This window comes from Theobroma cacao, unplaced genomic scaffold (assembly GCF_000208745.1).
Source record: "Theobroma cacao cultivar B97-61/B2 unplaced genomic scaffold, Criollo_cocoa_genome_V2, whole genome shotgun sequence".
Classification (NCBI taxonomy): Eukaryota; Viridiplantae; Streptophyta; class Magnoliopsida; order Malvales; family Malvaceae; genus Theobroma; species Theobroma cacao.
The window spans coordinates 1-14,515 of record NW_017234792.1 but is presented as its reverse complement, the minus strand read 5'-3'; the positions used below and the strand labels follow the sequence as shown (position 1 = coordinate 14,515).

Here is a 14,515-nt window from a genome sequence, read left to right as displayed (position 1 = left end):
TATATATATATATATATATATATATATATATATATATATATATATATATATATATATATATATAATATTAATACATCCTAAAACTCAGGTATTGGTGTTGCATGGATCCCCTTCCCAGAAGGAAAGTGAGCTGAAGTGTAAGGCCAATCAAGAGCGGCAGGATGTGGTGGAGTTGTACGAGATGTTGTGGGTAAAGTGCTGTATATGTTCTATGGCCCTTTGGGAATTCATGATTCCAATTATGTGAAATAAAACGGCAATTAAAATGGTGCTACAATCTTTCTCATCATCACATTTGAGTTCGCAGGAAGAGTTTAATCATAGGGTTTGATTCCAAAGTAACTCTTTTCATGGGTGAGCAATGTTTCTATGATACATTGGAGCATCTTCAACGAAATTGATAACTAGTGGAGGATTATTGGAAATGTGGAGCTACGTCATACACTTAGGGAGACAAATGCCTCTGCGGATCTTCGTTAGCAAAATTTGACGTGGATAAGTAGGAGATGTTCGTCGCGCGGCAGTAGCTTCATGTTATTCCGTACTGTTTCTATTTTTGATGAGGTTGTATATATCGGTGCTTGGTGGTAGCTTAGTCCGAGTTATGCCTCACTATTCTGTTCTGATGAGCTCCTATATATCTTCCAGTTGCGTTTTTGTGGGTTTGGGATTCAGGCCTGGCTTTTTATGTGTGAATTGTGTGTTGTCTGAAAGAACATTCGTATTTTAACTGCGTTTTTTTTCTTATGTTCGGTTTATTGCAATACTCGGGAGATGTTTTACTATTTTTGGAGCTAGGTGATAATGATCAGCATTCCTATGCGTGACTGGAAGCAAACTTCGGCAAATGAGTTCCGTTGGTTAGCTCTCAGCAGCCACTTCTGGTGCTTCAGAAAAGCCTCCTGGCATCCAATGTCTAACAACTCTTTTTCGATCAATCTCATGATCTTCCGGAAAAATACAATGATACAAGAAGCAATGCTTGAGTTGGAAAGACAAATCACGGTAACCAAGCAGTAAGATGATTTTCATTAATTCAAGTGCACGGTTATTGTTTAGCTCCCAATTCAAGTTCTCTTCCATTCTGCTATTGACTTCTTAGAAGACATCGAACTGCCTAAAGCCACAATAGCCTTGGGCAGGCCTTCACGTCTTTCAACTAGATTCCTTGCCAATGAATCAAGATACGATGACATCCACCGAGATCGCTTGGAAAAGCTCGCTTACCAGAAAGTTCCCAAGCCTCATCCTCTCCCAAGGACTGAATTCAGAGGATATATATAGCTTACAAATCCACATGGTGAAGGAGCTACGTCTTATTTTCGAGTTGTAAGCATGACTCTACTTCCACGCAAACCTTCCGGAAGGGCGATGTTGATCTCCTGCCAAAGTTCTGTTCCACGCAAACCTTCATTGGAACTTCTTCTTTTCTCTGTTTATAGACTTGTTTTACCATGGAACTAGACAACTCTTCAATTGCATATTGTTGTGAGACAATGACCCAAGTACAGAAATCAAAATGTTGTTTAACACTTCGTTTGTTGAAGGCGTTGGAAACAAGTGTAGTTTTTTGTTAGCCACCCATCCCGACCAGTGAAATGACAGTTCGTCAAGGCTCTTCATCCATTAGTCATCACAACAACACGTGTTGTGCCTATTTGATTCCCTACATGATCATCATCCTTACAGAAAAGCAATGACTAGCACTATCCGTCCTTCCATTCAGGATCATAGCGGGAACCCCTTTCTTCTAGTTGTTGAACTCCAAACTGATTGGTTCTCTTTGTAATCCTTTCCATCCCTTAGAAACTTGGGCAGTTGTTACCCCTCCACTGTCGTTGCTTGTTCACCTGAAAGGTGAATTCATCGATGGTGTCTTCTAGTTCATATGCAATGTTCCGCACACGGTTTGTCACCCAATCTTTGTGCATTTCACTGTTTGCCTCTGCGTCATCTGCATCCATGAGAGAAGATCTCATGCTTTTTACTAGAAGCTTCATTTATTTGATTTCATCAGGAACTTCCATTCTCCCGGACTAAAATGAGTATGGCCACGATAAGATCCACACTGCTCAAATCCATTTTTGAACGAGTTTAGTGATTTAGAGAAAATTCATTCAGGAATGCAACAAGTAGTAAAATATTGAGGAAGCAGTTTCGGTCACAACATAATTAACCAAATTATGCACACTCCCATTATTTACGCGTAACGATGTGCTCACATTCACTTCCCCATCAGTAAACAGTTACTATTCATTTCACACTAACCAAAAATATCTCAATTGTGTTGAAGGAGGTGGTTACAAACAAATGTTAATTTGATAGCTAAACAATCTTAGCTTCAAATGCTATCAGGTAAATATTGTACAAAAAACTTTTTCTTTTACCGTCAAGTAGGTCTCACCAAACTTCAAGTTAACAGCACATATGTAGCTATAATATCATATTCCCTGATAGCAGTGTATTCATAGCCCTCTGCGAGTCAATTACATATAGAATCACCAAAATTATACTGCTACACAATGTCATCAGGATGTCTTTCTGGACAGGTTCTTCATCCCAGAACCCCAACATTTAAGGATTACCGTCCCTGTTGACGGATCTGGCTTAATCACAAATTGAACATCTAGAAGATCTTTGATGTGTCGCAGTGTTTCTATTCCATATGGTGAGAGCTTTCCCACGCGAACCTTCGAAACATCTTTTGGACATAATGCACAAAGAAGAAATAACAAACCCTACAAACCAAACAACGAGCTACAGCTGTTAAATAGCAGAACGCAAGCAAGGAAAGAAAATGAGGCATAATCAACAGTCAACAGTATGCAGATTACCTGTTATCAAGCTATTTACTAATGTGTCCCAATACAATGCATTACAAGAAAGTAGCTCATCAACTTTCATCCTTATTCAGAAGATAAGAGAATTATTCCCCTATTATAAACAAAAAGTTTTGATAAGTTGGAAGTGTAAGCTTCAGATGGACTTTTGATAAGATGCCTCATTGTACAGCCTAGATGTCAAACCCCATGTAAAAAAGATTATTCTTTTTGTATAACAAGTCTACCACCTTAGAAGATTTTAAAAATATGGAACTACTAACAATTGGCATTATTATGGCTTAAAGATTCAAACATGAATTTACAATTTTCATTTTCTTGGCCACTTAAAATATTTCCATTTTCTGAAAGGAGAAATATAAAAAGAAACAAAAGAAAAAAGAACACAAGGAACAATAAAAACAAAAAGGCTAGAACTCAACCTATAGGATTCAGTATGAGTACATGGCCATGTCATTATAAAGATTCAAATAGGTGTCTGTTTCCATGTTGGCCACTTAAAAGTTTTTCCTATTCTAGTGGATAAAAATGTAAAAGGAAAACCAAAGAAGTTATATGTAAAATAAACAACCTAAAGGGCTAGAAGTGCATCAAAAACAGCAAACTAGTAGAGGGTAAAACTTTAAAATGCAAACGCATAGAAACAAAGGTACTTCATGATACTAATGCAAATAATGATCATCTTTGTTTCTTCTGGACTAAAGAATAAAGGAAGACTCCCTTTTTACCCCAAAGAAAATTAAGAGTTTCAATGGGCACATTTCTGAAACAACCAAATTCACATTGTATACCAAAATTATCCCAGGTCACAGCTTATGTATTACAATATTATAAGCAATATAAGGAGTTAATTTAAAATTTAAATCATTTAATTCAATTTCAGTAAATGTTTAAATGTGGACAAAGAGTTATCAAAATAATAAAATGGAAATACAAAAATGAGAACGGACAAGTGGCAGGTCAATGGAATAAAGTACTTTGAAATACAAACCTGGTGAGTTGAATCCACCACTCCTCCTTTCTCAATCTCTTCAAGAAGAACGGAGGCAATTTGCTCACCAACATTAGCCGCAGGCATCAGCTCTTTATTCTCACCTTCAATATCATCTGCTTCTTCCCCCCGTGGATAAGAAATTGTAGTATCAGAAGAGATGCAGCAACCAGAGGTAGTTTCAGCAACTAGTGAAATTCCATATCCAGGTGAGCTGCACTAAGAATAAAAATTTAAAAATTTCCTAATTATGTGCAAAAAGAAATTTTCAAAAAATATGTATCCATACTTTCCAGCTTCTGCGTGTTTTCTATAATCACTGGCGATATAAACATCTGGAAGCAAACGATTAAAAATTCCACGAGCAGCATAAATCATCTCATTTCCAAGCTGAACGCTCACTCTGGTAGTGAAAGCTTCCCCTCTAATCCTCTTAACCATTCCTTCATCAGTCCACATTGTCGCCTGTAGCAGAGAGTATAAGTATCACAAACAAAAAGGTTGAAGTAATACTAGATGGAAAAACTCACTGTTAGCTGCTGAACGGTAGGAACTGCCAAATGAACCTCACCACCACCATGAGGTGAAACTCCACGACTCTTTATTTCCAACTTCAATCCTTCTGAAGGGACCCCAAAACGCTTCAACATAGGTAGGGTGGTGGAGCGGAAAGTATCAACAGAGGGGTCCTTAGAATCATTTGTAATCCCTGAAAATAACAAAATATGGTATGGCAATCTCTTAACATTGTATTACAACAAGAAAATCACATGCATTGTGACATAACTGATGAAAAGCAATGCCAAGTTTGAAGAAGTTAATTCAATACAAATTCACATGTATTACATCATTGAATCAGATAAGGGGTTCTTTATTTTCTGAGAAGAAGATCTAGAGAAGGCTCTAGTCATTAAAAGTAGTCAACTTCTATTCTGTCAATTTGACATATGACACTCATTTCACACTTCAACACCAAAAAATTATAGCGACACGCATAGATATATAAAAACCTCCAATGCAACAGTTTTCACATATTGCCATTAACTGAACTTCCTAATTGTAAATCACTATAAATTGAACAAATGCAGCAAAAAATGTGACTCTGTGGCAAGGCGTGTATAATACAAAATTGTGTCTTAACTGAAAAACAAAGACACCCACCAAGGAAAAAATCAAGCAAAATTTAGAAATTCCAACCAGAATACGGGCTACCTTTGAGGATAATAAAAAGGGGTTTCCTAGCAAACAACCCAAGCAAGAGCAAAGGCTCCAAAAAATACCCAATTGCTCTACTAACACCGCAATCATGCACCAGATTACTCCCTCCCACTATAATCCCAGGCTTGTACTTCAATTTGGTACCTGTCAGAGAGCATCAATAACCTTAAAACAACCCTTTTTCATATTGGTATTCAAAGCTGAGAACCCAGAAAAAATAAAGGTGTTACCAGTTTCGTTGATTTCAATGAGACAGTCATCGGTGACCTTTTCAAAAAGACGGAGTAGGGAAATCTCGTGTGGTCGGAAACCCGGTAAGGTGTCGTCGGCGTGGATGTCTTCTATGAGAATTGGAGTTGACTTTAGAGTTGCTAAGAGCAGCCTTTGCCTCATATTTTGGCTTCCCTTCAGTCTCTTGTACGTTATTTTTCCCATCTTTCCTTCCCCTTTGCTCTGTTGAGAGAAAGAGGGGGACAGGGTTTTAGTTGGTGTTTTGGTTGAAAGAAAAGATGGAAAGGTTTTTGGTTTTTGGGATTTAAACCTAAAACCGAGTTCGGGTCAAAAAAATGGGTTAATTTTGGGCTACAATTTGGGCCAAGAAAGTTTACAAGCCCAGCTTTGGACTTGCACTGAATAAGGGATAACCACGTCAACCCGGTTTAGCAGCCAAAATAATTACTCTTTTTTTATTTCATATAAAAGAAATATTTATTTTGACCTTGTCAATATGCAAAGTCTCTTTTCCTCCAGCCTCTCGTAAGTTGTCACTTATTATCACTCTCTTCCTTTTAGAAGCCTTTTAATGGTAGTTGCTATTTATTCATTTTCCTCTTCAGACTGGTATCTAACTGAACCTCACCACCCTCAATTGACTTTTTTTTACTGTTTTACTTTTATATATGTTGTTTGCAGGGCTTCTTCTTTTTCCTTATGGTATGAGTTGCTTGATGTTTACCCAATAATGGTAAAAAGCAGTAGTATGATTTTCAAAGTTGATAGATGATCGGTTAGCAAAATAATCACATACCCTTCAAACATCAAAGCATTTAATTAATCCTATTCAGCATATGATATTATTAATATGTTATTATTTGATATCATCAACGTGCTTATTATTGGCATAAACATATGCCGCAGTCCTACCATATGACAGCTACAAATAATTTCCGTATCGTATATTTTGTATCAAATCACCCACTCTACTCTCTTCTATGTTTACGTTGTGTTTCACTTTTAGTTTCCCCGGAATTGAGCCTGGACTTCTTGATGCTGCTGGACAGGCGAAACGATCGATAGAAACAAAACTAAGGCATAGTCAAACCTTATCTTCTAGTTGTTATCCTCAGTTTTCTTGGTGACTTGACAAACAGATTGCAGCACCATAATCTGTATAACATTTGTTTTGTCAATTCATGTAATCAAAGTTAAACAATCTTCCTGCAGTTTCCATTGACTTCGTAGATAGCAGATGGCAGCAAACACGGAGAGGGTGAAGAGCCTTGCAAGGAGAGATAGGTTGCTGGAAATAGAGGCTCAAGTTCGAAAGTGGTGGGAAGGGGCAGACATTTTCAGGGCTGATGCTCGAGAAACACCCCCAGAGCCAGGTGAAACGTTCTTTGGAAATTCCCCATTCCCTTACATGAATGATCATCTACACCTGGGTCAAGCATTCTCGATTTCCAAGTTAGAATTGGCTACAGCCTATCATAGACTAAGAGGTGCAAATGTACTTCTACCATTTGCTTTTCATTGCTCTGGTATGCCCATTAAAGCCTCAGCTGACAAACTTGCTCGAGAAATCGAAAGATATGGCAATCCTCCAACATTTCCTGGCACCATAAATGAGCAAATTCAGGGTCTAGAACCTGAAACAGAGGAAAAAGAAAAAGAAAGCCAAACAATACTAAATAAATTCAAGATCAAGGGTAAAAGGTCCAAGGTAGCTTCAAAGGCAGGTAACGAAATCTTCCAATGGGAGATAATGCCACTTTACGGCCTCTCCGACGCCGAGATTTCCAAGTTAAAAGATCCATCTCATTGGCTCAAGTATTTTCCCCCCTTGGCTATAAAACATTTGAAGGCTTTTGGCTTAGGTTGTGACTGGAGACGTTCATACATCACCACAGAAATGAACCCATATTACGATTCATTTGTCAAGTGGTAAATGAGAAAATTGAAACAAATGGGGAAAATTGTGAGGGACTTTCGATATGCCATCTACTCTCCCGTGGATGGACAACCATGTGCAGATCTTGACCGGGCTTCAGGTGAAGGGGTCTGCCCTTTGGATTATACCTTGACAAAAATGGAGGTGATCCCACCTTTTCCTGCAAAGTTGAAGCACTTGGAAGGCACAAAAATGTTCCTTGCAGCTGCAACATTAAGACCTGAGACAATGTATGGGCAAACAAATGCAAGGGTGTTGCCTGACGGGATATATGGGGCATTTGAAATCAATGAGACTGATGTGTTCATTTTGACAGAAAGAGCAGCTCATAATCTTTCTTATCAGAAATTTTCACGCATCCCTCAGAAAACTTCTTGTTTGGCCAAGCTAACTGGTCATGATCTCATTGGTTCGCTGCTGAAGTCTCCTTTATCATTCAATAAAGTTCTATATGTTCTCCCCATGCTAACACTTGTGACTGAAAAGGGTTCTGGAATTGTAACAAGTGTTCCAAGTGATTCACCTGATGATTTTATGGCTCTGCGTGACTTGAAAACGAATCCATCTTTAAGGGACAAATTTGGTGTAAAGAAGGAATGGGTGTCACCAATTGATGTAATACCAATCATCAATGTTCCAAATTTGGAGATAGGTCTGCAGAGAAAGTCTGCCAGGAATTGAGAATAAAGAGCCAGAATGATAGAGAGAAGCTTGCTAGGGCAAAGGAATTGACTTACAAGAAGGGCTTTTATGAGGGGACAATGCTTGCCGGAAAATATGCTGGAACGAGAGTTCAAGATGCAAAGCCTTTAATTAGGAACAAGTTTCGAGAGCTTGGACATGCTGTTATGTACAGTGAACCAGAGGAAAAGGTAATTTCAAGATTAGGAGATGAATGTGTTGTGGCTTTGACTGATCAATGGTATATCACTTGTGGGGAATCAGAATGGAGAAACAAAGCAGAAAAGTGCTTGTCTGACATGAATCTCTACTGCGAAGAGGCAAGAAATGGCTTTAAGCATACACTTGTCGTAATGTACGGATCCATAAACCCGACCACTAGCGGTGGATAATTTAGAGTCACCATCAATCTTTTCTTACCTAAGTGTGATTGGCCACTTATAAATTTATTCTATTCGACAAAGTTCTAAATCGATTTTAGGTCCGTCTAAAGAACAACAACTAGTTTATGTATTTTTGTTTAGAGTTGGGTTTGGGAGTACGATTACGCATAGAGAAAGTTAGCAACCTTATGATGCCCGTTTCAAGAATGGTACCATTTAATCATATGTTATCCTAATCCATTGATTTTATTCTTATGTTTCCTTAATTATTATTTATTTATTTCATCTTTTATTCTAATAACAAATTAAAATATTTCATTTGGTTTTAAGAGTTTGACGTACAGGTAATGCAATTATAAAATGCATGACATAAAATCGAGATAATACCAAACGAAAATATTTTATTGAGTGTACTTTCTGAATCTGTCCATCATGTTGGTGGGATCCGGAAGTATCCTCTCACTTAGAAAAATACTCGAGAAACTCGCATTCACAAATTTACTAGGTAAATCCCATCATTGGGATAGTCGTTTGTAAGTAAAAATAGTATTTCATAAATGCAAATCTTAACACGGGCAAAAGCCTTTTATTAAAGATATTTCTCTAAACCCTTTAATCGTACTAGTGGGACTCGAAAATATCTTTTCACTTAGGAAATTTTCGAAAAAACTCACCTTCTCAAGCTCCCTCGGAAAGTCCCATCGTCGAGGCTTATTCTCGTATACAAAAAATGTCTATATCTATAACATTTAACAATGCAATAATGGTACGTTATGCACTCATAATTCTAATATTTGTTCCTTATTTCATTATATCTTTGTGTGAGCATATATACTATGAATAAATATTTTATATTTACTTATTGTTCCATTTTTGTTTCGTTATAAATTTTACTATGTAAATAGTTATTTATTTTATTATATGAAATTTTCCAAAATCTTATTTTTAGACCAAATATTTTTTTATTTCATAATTATTATTTATATATATATATGTATTTTATCCATTCCTTTTTGTATTATTATTATTCTCAAGTTTATTGTTATCATCACCTCCCCATTTCCTTTGTTTTTTATATTTTGACTAATTGATAATTAAATATATATGATTTTTATTTATTTAAAATTAAGGATATCATAATTCCAAATTAAGATCCTCCCATCGTACTGATGGGGTCTTAATCGAAATTTCTAATCTAAGGAAATTCATTCAAAATTGTAACTTCTAGCATTCCAATTAAACATCCCATCATCGACACGGATTCCAAGACAAACATTATAGATTTACATTTAATAATTTCATAATAGGTCTCTTTTTTTTTATTTTATTCATATATATATCTATATAAATATAAGTTTATTAAATATTTCATTTCCATTAACGTGCCTAACTTATCCTTTCATTTTATCCATCTTTTTATGTAACTCACTCTCACATAATTATTTATTATAATATTATTTTTATTCAGTCTATTTTTCTTATGGCAAAATATACTTATGCTTTATATCTTCATGCATTTTTTTTAGTTAGATTAATTTTTCATTATTTTATTTACTTGGTTCTATTATTAACCTCTAGGTATTTACCTATCTATCCCATATATTTGTATTTTTAAGCTAGATCTACTACTGTTTATTATTATTTTTTAGTTAGGCATTCATCTTTGTCTATATACGTATATTTTAAATAACTAAACCTATCACTTTATTATTAATATTTATCTACTTCTTTACTTATAATTTTTTTTTGCCCTTCCTTTTCTATTTTATATTTTTACATTAACATCTGATAATTTATATATATATAAATTTTTTTATCTTTTCATTTTAATTAATCACATACCAAACTAATATATTTTTCACCAAATGTTTGGACTAAGCCTAATGCATCAAAATTGGACCAAGCCCACAAAGGAAAAGGGTTTATCTTCCTTAGGCAAGAGGCAGTCCAAGACAACCAAGCTCGCTTCTAGATTTGCTTTCCAATGCCCAAGAATCCTTAGTCAAAACGCATCGTTTTGGTGCTTTGCATAGCGACTCCTCATTTCCAAATGGTGACAAAACGACGTCATTTTGTAGTTATTAAACCTGGGTATAAAAACCTTTTTTTTTATTCTTCTTTCATTTCCTTTCTTCACTTTCTCTCTCTAACCAGCTATTCTTTCTCCATTCTCTCTAAAATTTTCACCACTAGTCTCCCTTCTTTCTTTTTTTTTCTTCGTTTTCTCTCTTTTTTCCTACTTTTCTTCCTTCATTCTCTCTCTCTTTTTTCCTTTCCTTCTTTCTTTCTCTCTTTTTGGCTTTCTTTCCTTCCCCTTCTATTTTTTTTCTTTTTTCCTTTATTCTCTCTCTCTTCGTCGTTGGCGTCTTCCCTCTTTTTATCTCCCTTTTTTTCTCTCTTTTCTTTCTTTCTCTCTCTCTTCCTCGCCGGCGTCTTCCCCCTCTCTTTCTCTCTTTTCCTTTTTTTTTCTCTCTTTTCCTTCCTTTTCTCTCTCTTCCTCGTCGACGTCTTCCTTCTCTCTTTCTTTTTTTTCTTGGCTTCACCTTGCTTTCTCTCTTTCAGTCGGTGGTTTTCTTCTTTTGTCGTCGGTCTCTTCCTTCGATTCTCACCCTACCCCTACAAAAACCAACTCCTTTTTTCTTTTCACACCACAAAATCTTTTCCCTCTGAATCCATTTTCCAAATCTTTCTTTTTTGTAAAGGCTAGCTCTTTTTTTATGCTTTTTTTTTGTTGTGATTTTTTTTTATTGTAGCTAGGATAGATTGTTGGAAAAACTTAGGATTTTTTTTTGTTCTTTTTTTTTTGTTGGAAAAAAATCAAATTTTTTTTGTTGTTGAATCTACCCCTTTCTTTATTGTTGAATCCTCTTTTTAAGAGTCGGATTGTCCACATTTTTGGACAATCTCAGGAGTGAAATCATACTCTTTTGAGCATGGTTTCACAAGACTCCTGACAATAAGAGGCTTAGGGGGGGCAGTCGGAGGTGACCCCTCTTCCCCCAAATCTAGCTACTTCCAGGGGCATTAAATGTCCTACAATGATAATTATTAAAGGAGTTGGTATGATGGTCGTAGGCCTGAAAAACACTGACCGTAGGAGAAAAGGCATGGGCAACCGTGCACTATTTTCCTTTTTTTTTCGCTCTTCTTTTTATTTATTTATTTTTATTTTTTATTAATTATATTTGCGGCTCTTAGGTAAGTGTCTACAACACTCAACTGCCTAAAACAATGGGCTTGTTCTTATTCTTTTGGACTTGGAAGTCATCTACAATGGGATGAAGAGTTCCTTATAGTCATTATCAAATTCAACTCTTTACATGGCATATTATACCATCTCTCATTTATTACAGAAAGGGAAGATATATGGTACTGATACTTCCATAATAAAACCAAAGCAACTGATAGATAAGGTATGGGATTTTGTGTTTTGCGATGGACCATATCCCAAGTCATCAGATATTTCTTCTTCTCTTCTAAGTAAAATGAAAGAAGAGTTTGAATATTGGTATCCATTCGATATCAGAACTTCTAGTAAAGACCTCCTCCAAAGTCATCTCATCTTTTGCATCTACAATCATACTGTAGTTTTACACAAGCACCATAGGCCTCGTGGATTCAAATGTATCGTACACAACATGCTTAATTCTGAGGCGATGTCAAAGTCTAAAGGAAATTTCAAGACAATGTATCTCGCTGCCACTAAATTCTCAGCTAATGCCACTAGATTTTCTCTAGCTGATGCTGAAGATGGGATGGAAGATGCAAATTTTGCTAGGATTCGATCTCATGCTCAAACATGAAATTAAAAATATAATGCAACAAAAAAATTAATATTTAATCAAAGAAACAGCTGAATCCTATAAAATCAATGTTTATGTTTTTCATATATAAGTTGAGAATATCATCCTAGGCACCCAGTTAACCGTTGATCTTTGGTTGTTTTTGCCTCTATTGCATCTTTGGTTGTTTTTGCCTTTATCTCATCTTTGATTGTTTTTGCCTCTACCGGGTGAGATTTCATGCACTAGGCAGTGTGTGCTCTTGCATAGTATGATTTTGAGTCCTTTTGCTAGTTCTCTTTTTTTTTTCATTCCATTTTTTGTATTTTCTAAAAAGTTCTTGAAATTAATCGTGTTTAATCCTAATTTCTTGGTCTTCATAAGTTTAAGAGTTATATACCTTACTCTAGATATTGTAATCAAAAGCTAATCAAATCCAAAAATGCTTGTAATAAAACAAGTAACTCAGAAAGAGGATAAGACAGTATAAAATCCTACAGTCGAAATCTTTACTTTTTCACCTTTAGGATTTGTCAAATCTTCAGTCATTCAAGTGTTTGGCCTCTAACAGTAATCCACACAATAACCGAATAAGACTTTCTCAAAGATATGATTTTTCTTCTGTTAGCAAGTTTTATTTTTAAAACAAAAAAATCAAAAATTCTTATCAAATCTTATTTCTATCAGACAAAGAAAACTACTTTTTCGTTTCTTATTTTTATGAAAGGGTTAAGAAGTGGTTGAAGGCTTAGAGTTTTAATTGACTGATATAACATATTTATATAACCAAATTAATTTGTAACCTTAAATATATCAGTTGTATTTATATTCAATTAAGTCCTTGTCAGTTAAATTAATTTTCTCACTTTATTTTGGTCTATTTCAATTAAATCTAACTTAATTATTTATCCTTATTTAATCTTAATCATGTCACTTAATGTGTGTGACTCATTAGGTTTCTAACATGTTGGCAATAAATATAAATCCTAATCAAATATCAATTAGATAATTGATTTATATTTATAAATCATGAGCGGCATCTAACAATACATTATGACCACCCAAATGTTAAAGAGTCAATTAAAAAATTGGATAAAGTCCTTCAATGATAAGTATCTCAGTGTAATACGGTCTTTTCATCAAATATCTCAAATGTCATAAAGCATGGCTCAATGCCTACTTATTACATTCGATATTAATTCTTATAATTTATGACTAACTTTATGAATTTAGGAAACTAATTTTTCTCAAATTCATTATGCTTTGGCCAAAAACTTTATACAAGTTAATCAAGAATTGAGAACAAGTGAGATACATCCACTCATATCACTTAGGGTGATGAATACTCTCTTGACCACTCATTCACTTTCACATACTTCATGACATACCCAAAAACACCTTATTTAGTCATCTAGTTGCTTTTAAACCCGTAGAGATGAAATCAAAGTATGTCATTCCTCATACAAGATGACTTGATGTCTCAAGTTCAATAACTAGTTGCATGACTATCACACAAGAATATATTGCATAGACACTTGAATGAAATACCAAATGAAGTTCTCATAACGAGCCATGTTCAATGAACTTATTCTTTACAAGCACTTACATGTTATCTTCAAATATTGCATATACTTCAATCTATGAGATTGATTACTTACTTCCTAAATAACGAAGTTTAATATATACCAGTCTTTGAACATTGTTAATGCACCATCTTGACAATACAATGACTAGGAACAATTTTAAGAACATGGCTTTGATGCATAGTGATATCATAATTATAATAACTTTACAATTCTCTTGCAAGGTTTTATGTTCCATGGGTTTTATCTAATTAGTACTTAACAACTCTTTATTATTACACTAACTTGAAGGAAAACCTTTAACACATATAGTTATGCAATTAAGTATATATTAAATAACAATATATATTCCTTGACCAATCCAATTAACTCAAAGATATATACCAACAAATTTTATGTTTGAAACAACTATTGCAGCAATCCTGAGACTCACAAAAGAATTGCCATGGATGCAGGAGGTTCTTGCTTCTAAGTCACCTTTCAGAAAAGGCTCCCTTTCAACCTATGCCGATCGTGTGTTTGTCTGAGATAAATTTGGCAGTAAAGCTGACTGAGAAAAATTATAATAACTCGTTGTTTCGAGAAGCTCTCAAGACTGGATTTTATGATCTACAAGCAGCTAGGGATGAGTACAGGTTTTCTTGTGGCTCATCAGAATGTATGAATTTCGATCTTCTATTGCAGTTTATGGATGTTCAAACTCGTCTTATGACTCCAATATGCCCACATTACGCTGAGTATGTTTGGAGGGTGATTCGAATGAAGGACGGATATGTTGTAAAAGCAGGATGGCCTAAAGTTGACACACCAGATCTTACTCTCAAAGTTGCCGATAAATATTTGCAGGACACTATCGCCTCAATGAGGAAG

General features: G+C 35.1%; 1 protein-coding gene and 1 pseudogene across 1 annotated transcript; one reads left to right on the top strand and one right to left on the bottom strand.

Annotated features, from left to right (window-relative positions):
- Positions 1-2,228: 2,228 nt before the first annotated feature.
- On the bottom strand, positions 2,229-5,565 carry LOC18590204 (probable RNA 3'-terminal phosphate cyclase-like protein). The gene is made up of 6 exons (XM_018129810.1): positions 5,280-5,565; positions 5,044-5,193; positions 4,362-4,540; positions 4,121-4,296; positions 3,832-4,045; positions 2,229-2,738 (listed from the first exon to the last, which is right to left on the bottom strand). Exons 1-6 carry the CDS (start codon positions 5,482-5,484, stop codon positions 2,529-2,531), a joined length of 1,134 nt encoding a protein of 377 aa, XP_017985299.1. The 5' UTR covers positions 5,485-5,565; the 3' UTR covers positions 2,229-2,528.
- A 939-nt stretch (positions 5,566-6,504) lies between these two features.
- LOC18590202 lies at positions 6,505-14,512 on the top strand (annotated as a pseudogene).
- The last annotated feature ends 3 nt before the right edge of the window (positions 14,513-14,515 follow it).

Bases quoted from the DNA above. Each gene is read 5' to 3' on its own strand.
- LOC18590204 (XM_018129810.1), bottom strand. From the start codon at position 5,484: ATGGGAAAAATAACGTACAAGAGACTGAAGGGAAGCCAAAATATGAGG. The intron at 5,194-5,279 runs GTAACACCTTTA...GCTCTCTGACAG, and splicing joins CATTGAAATCAACGAAACTG to GTACCAAATTGAAGTACAAG. The intron at 4,541-5,043 runs GTAGCCCGTATT...TGTTATTTTCAG, and splicing joins CCTTTTTATTATCCTCAAAG to GGATTACAAATGATTCTAAG.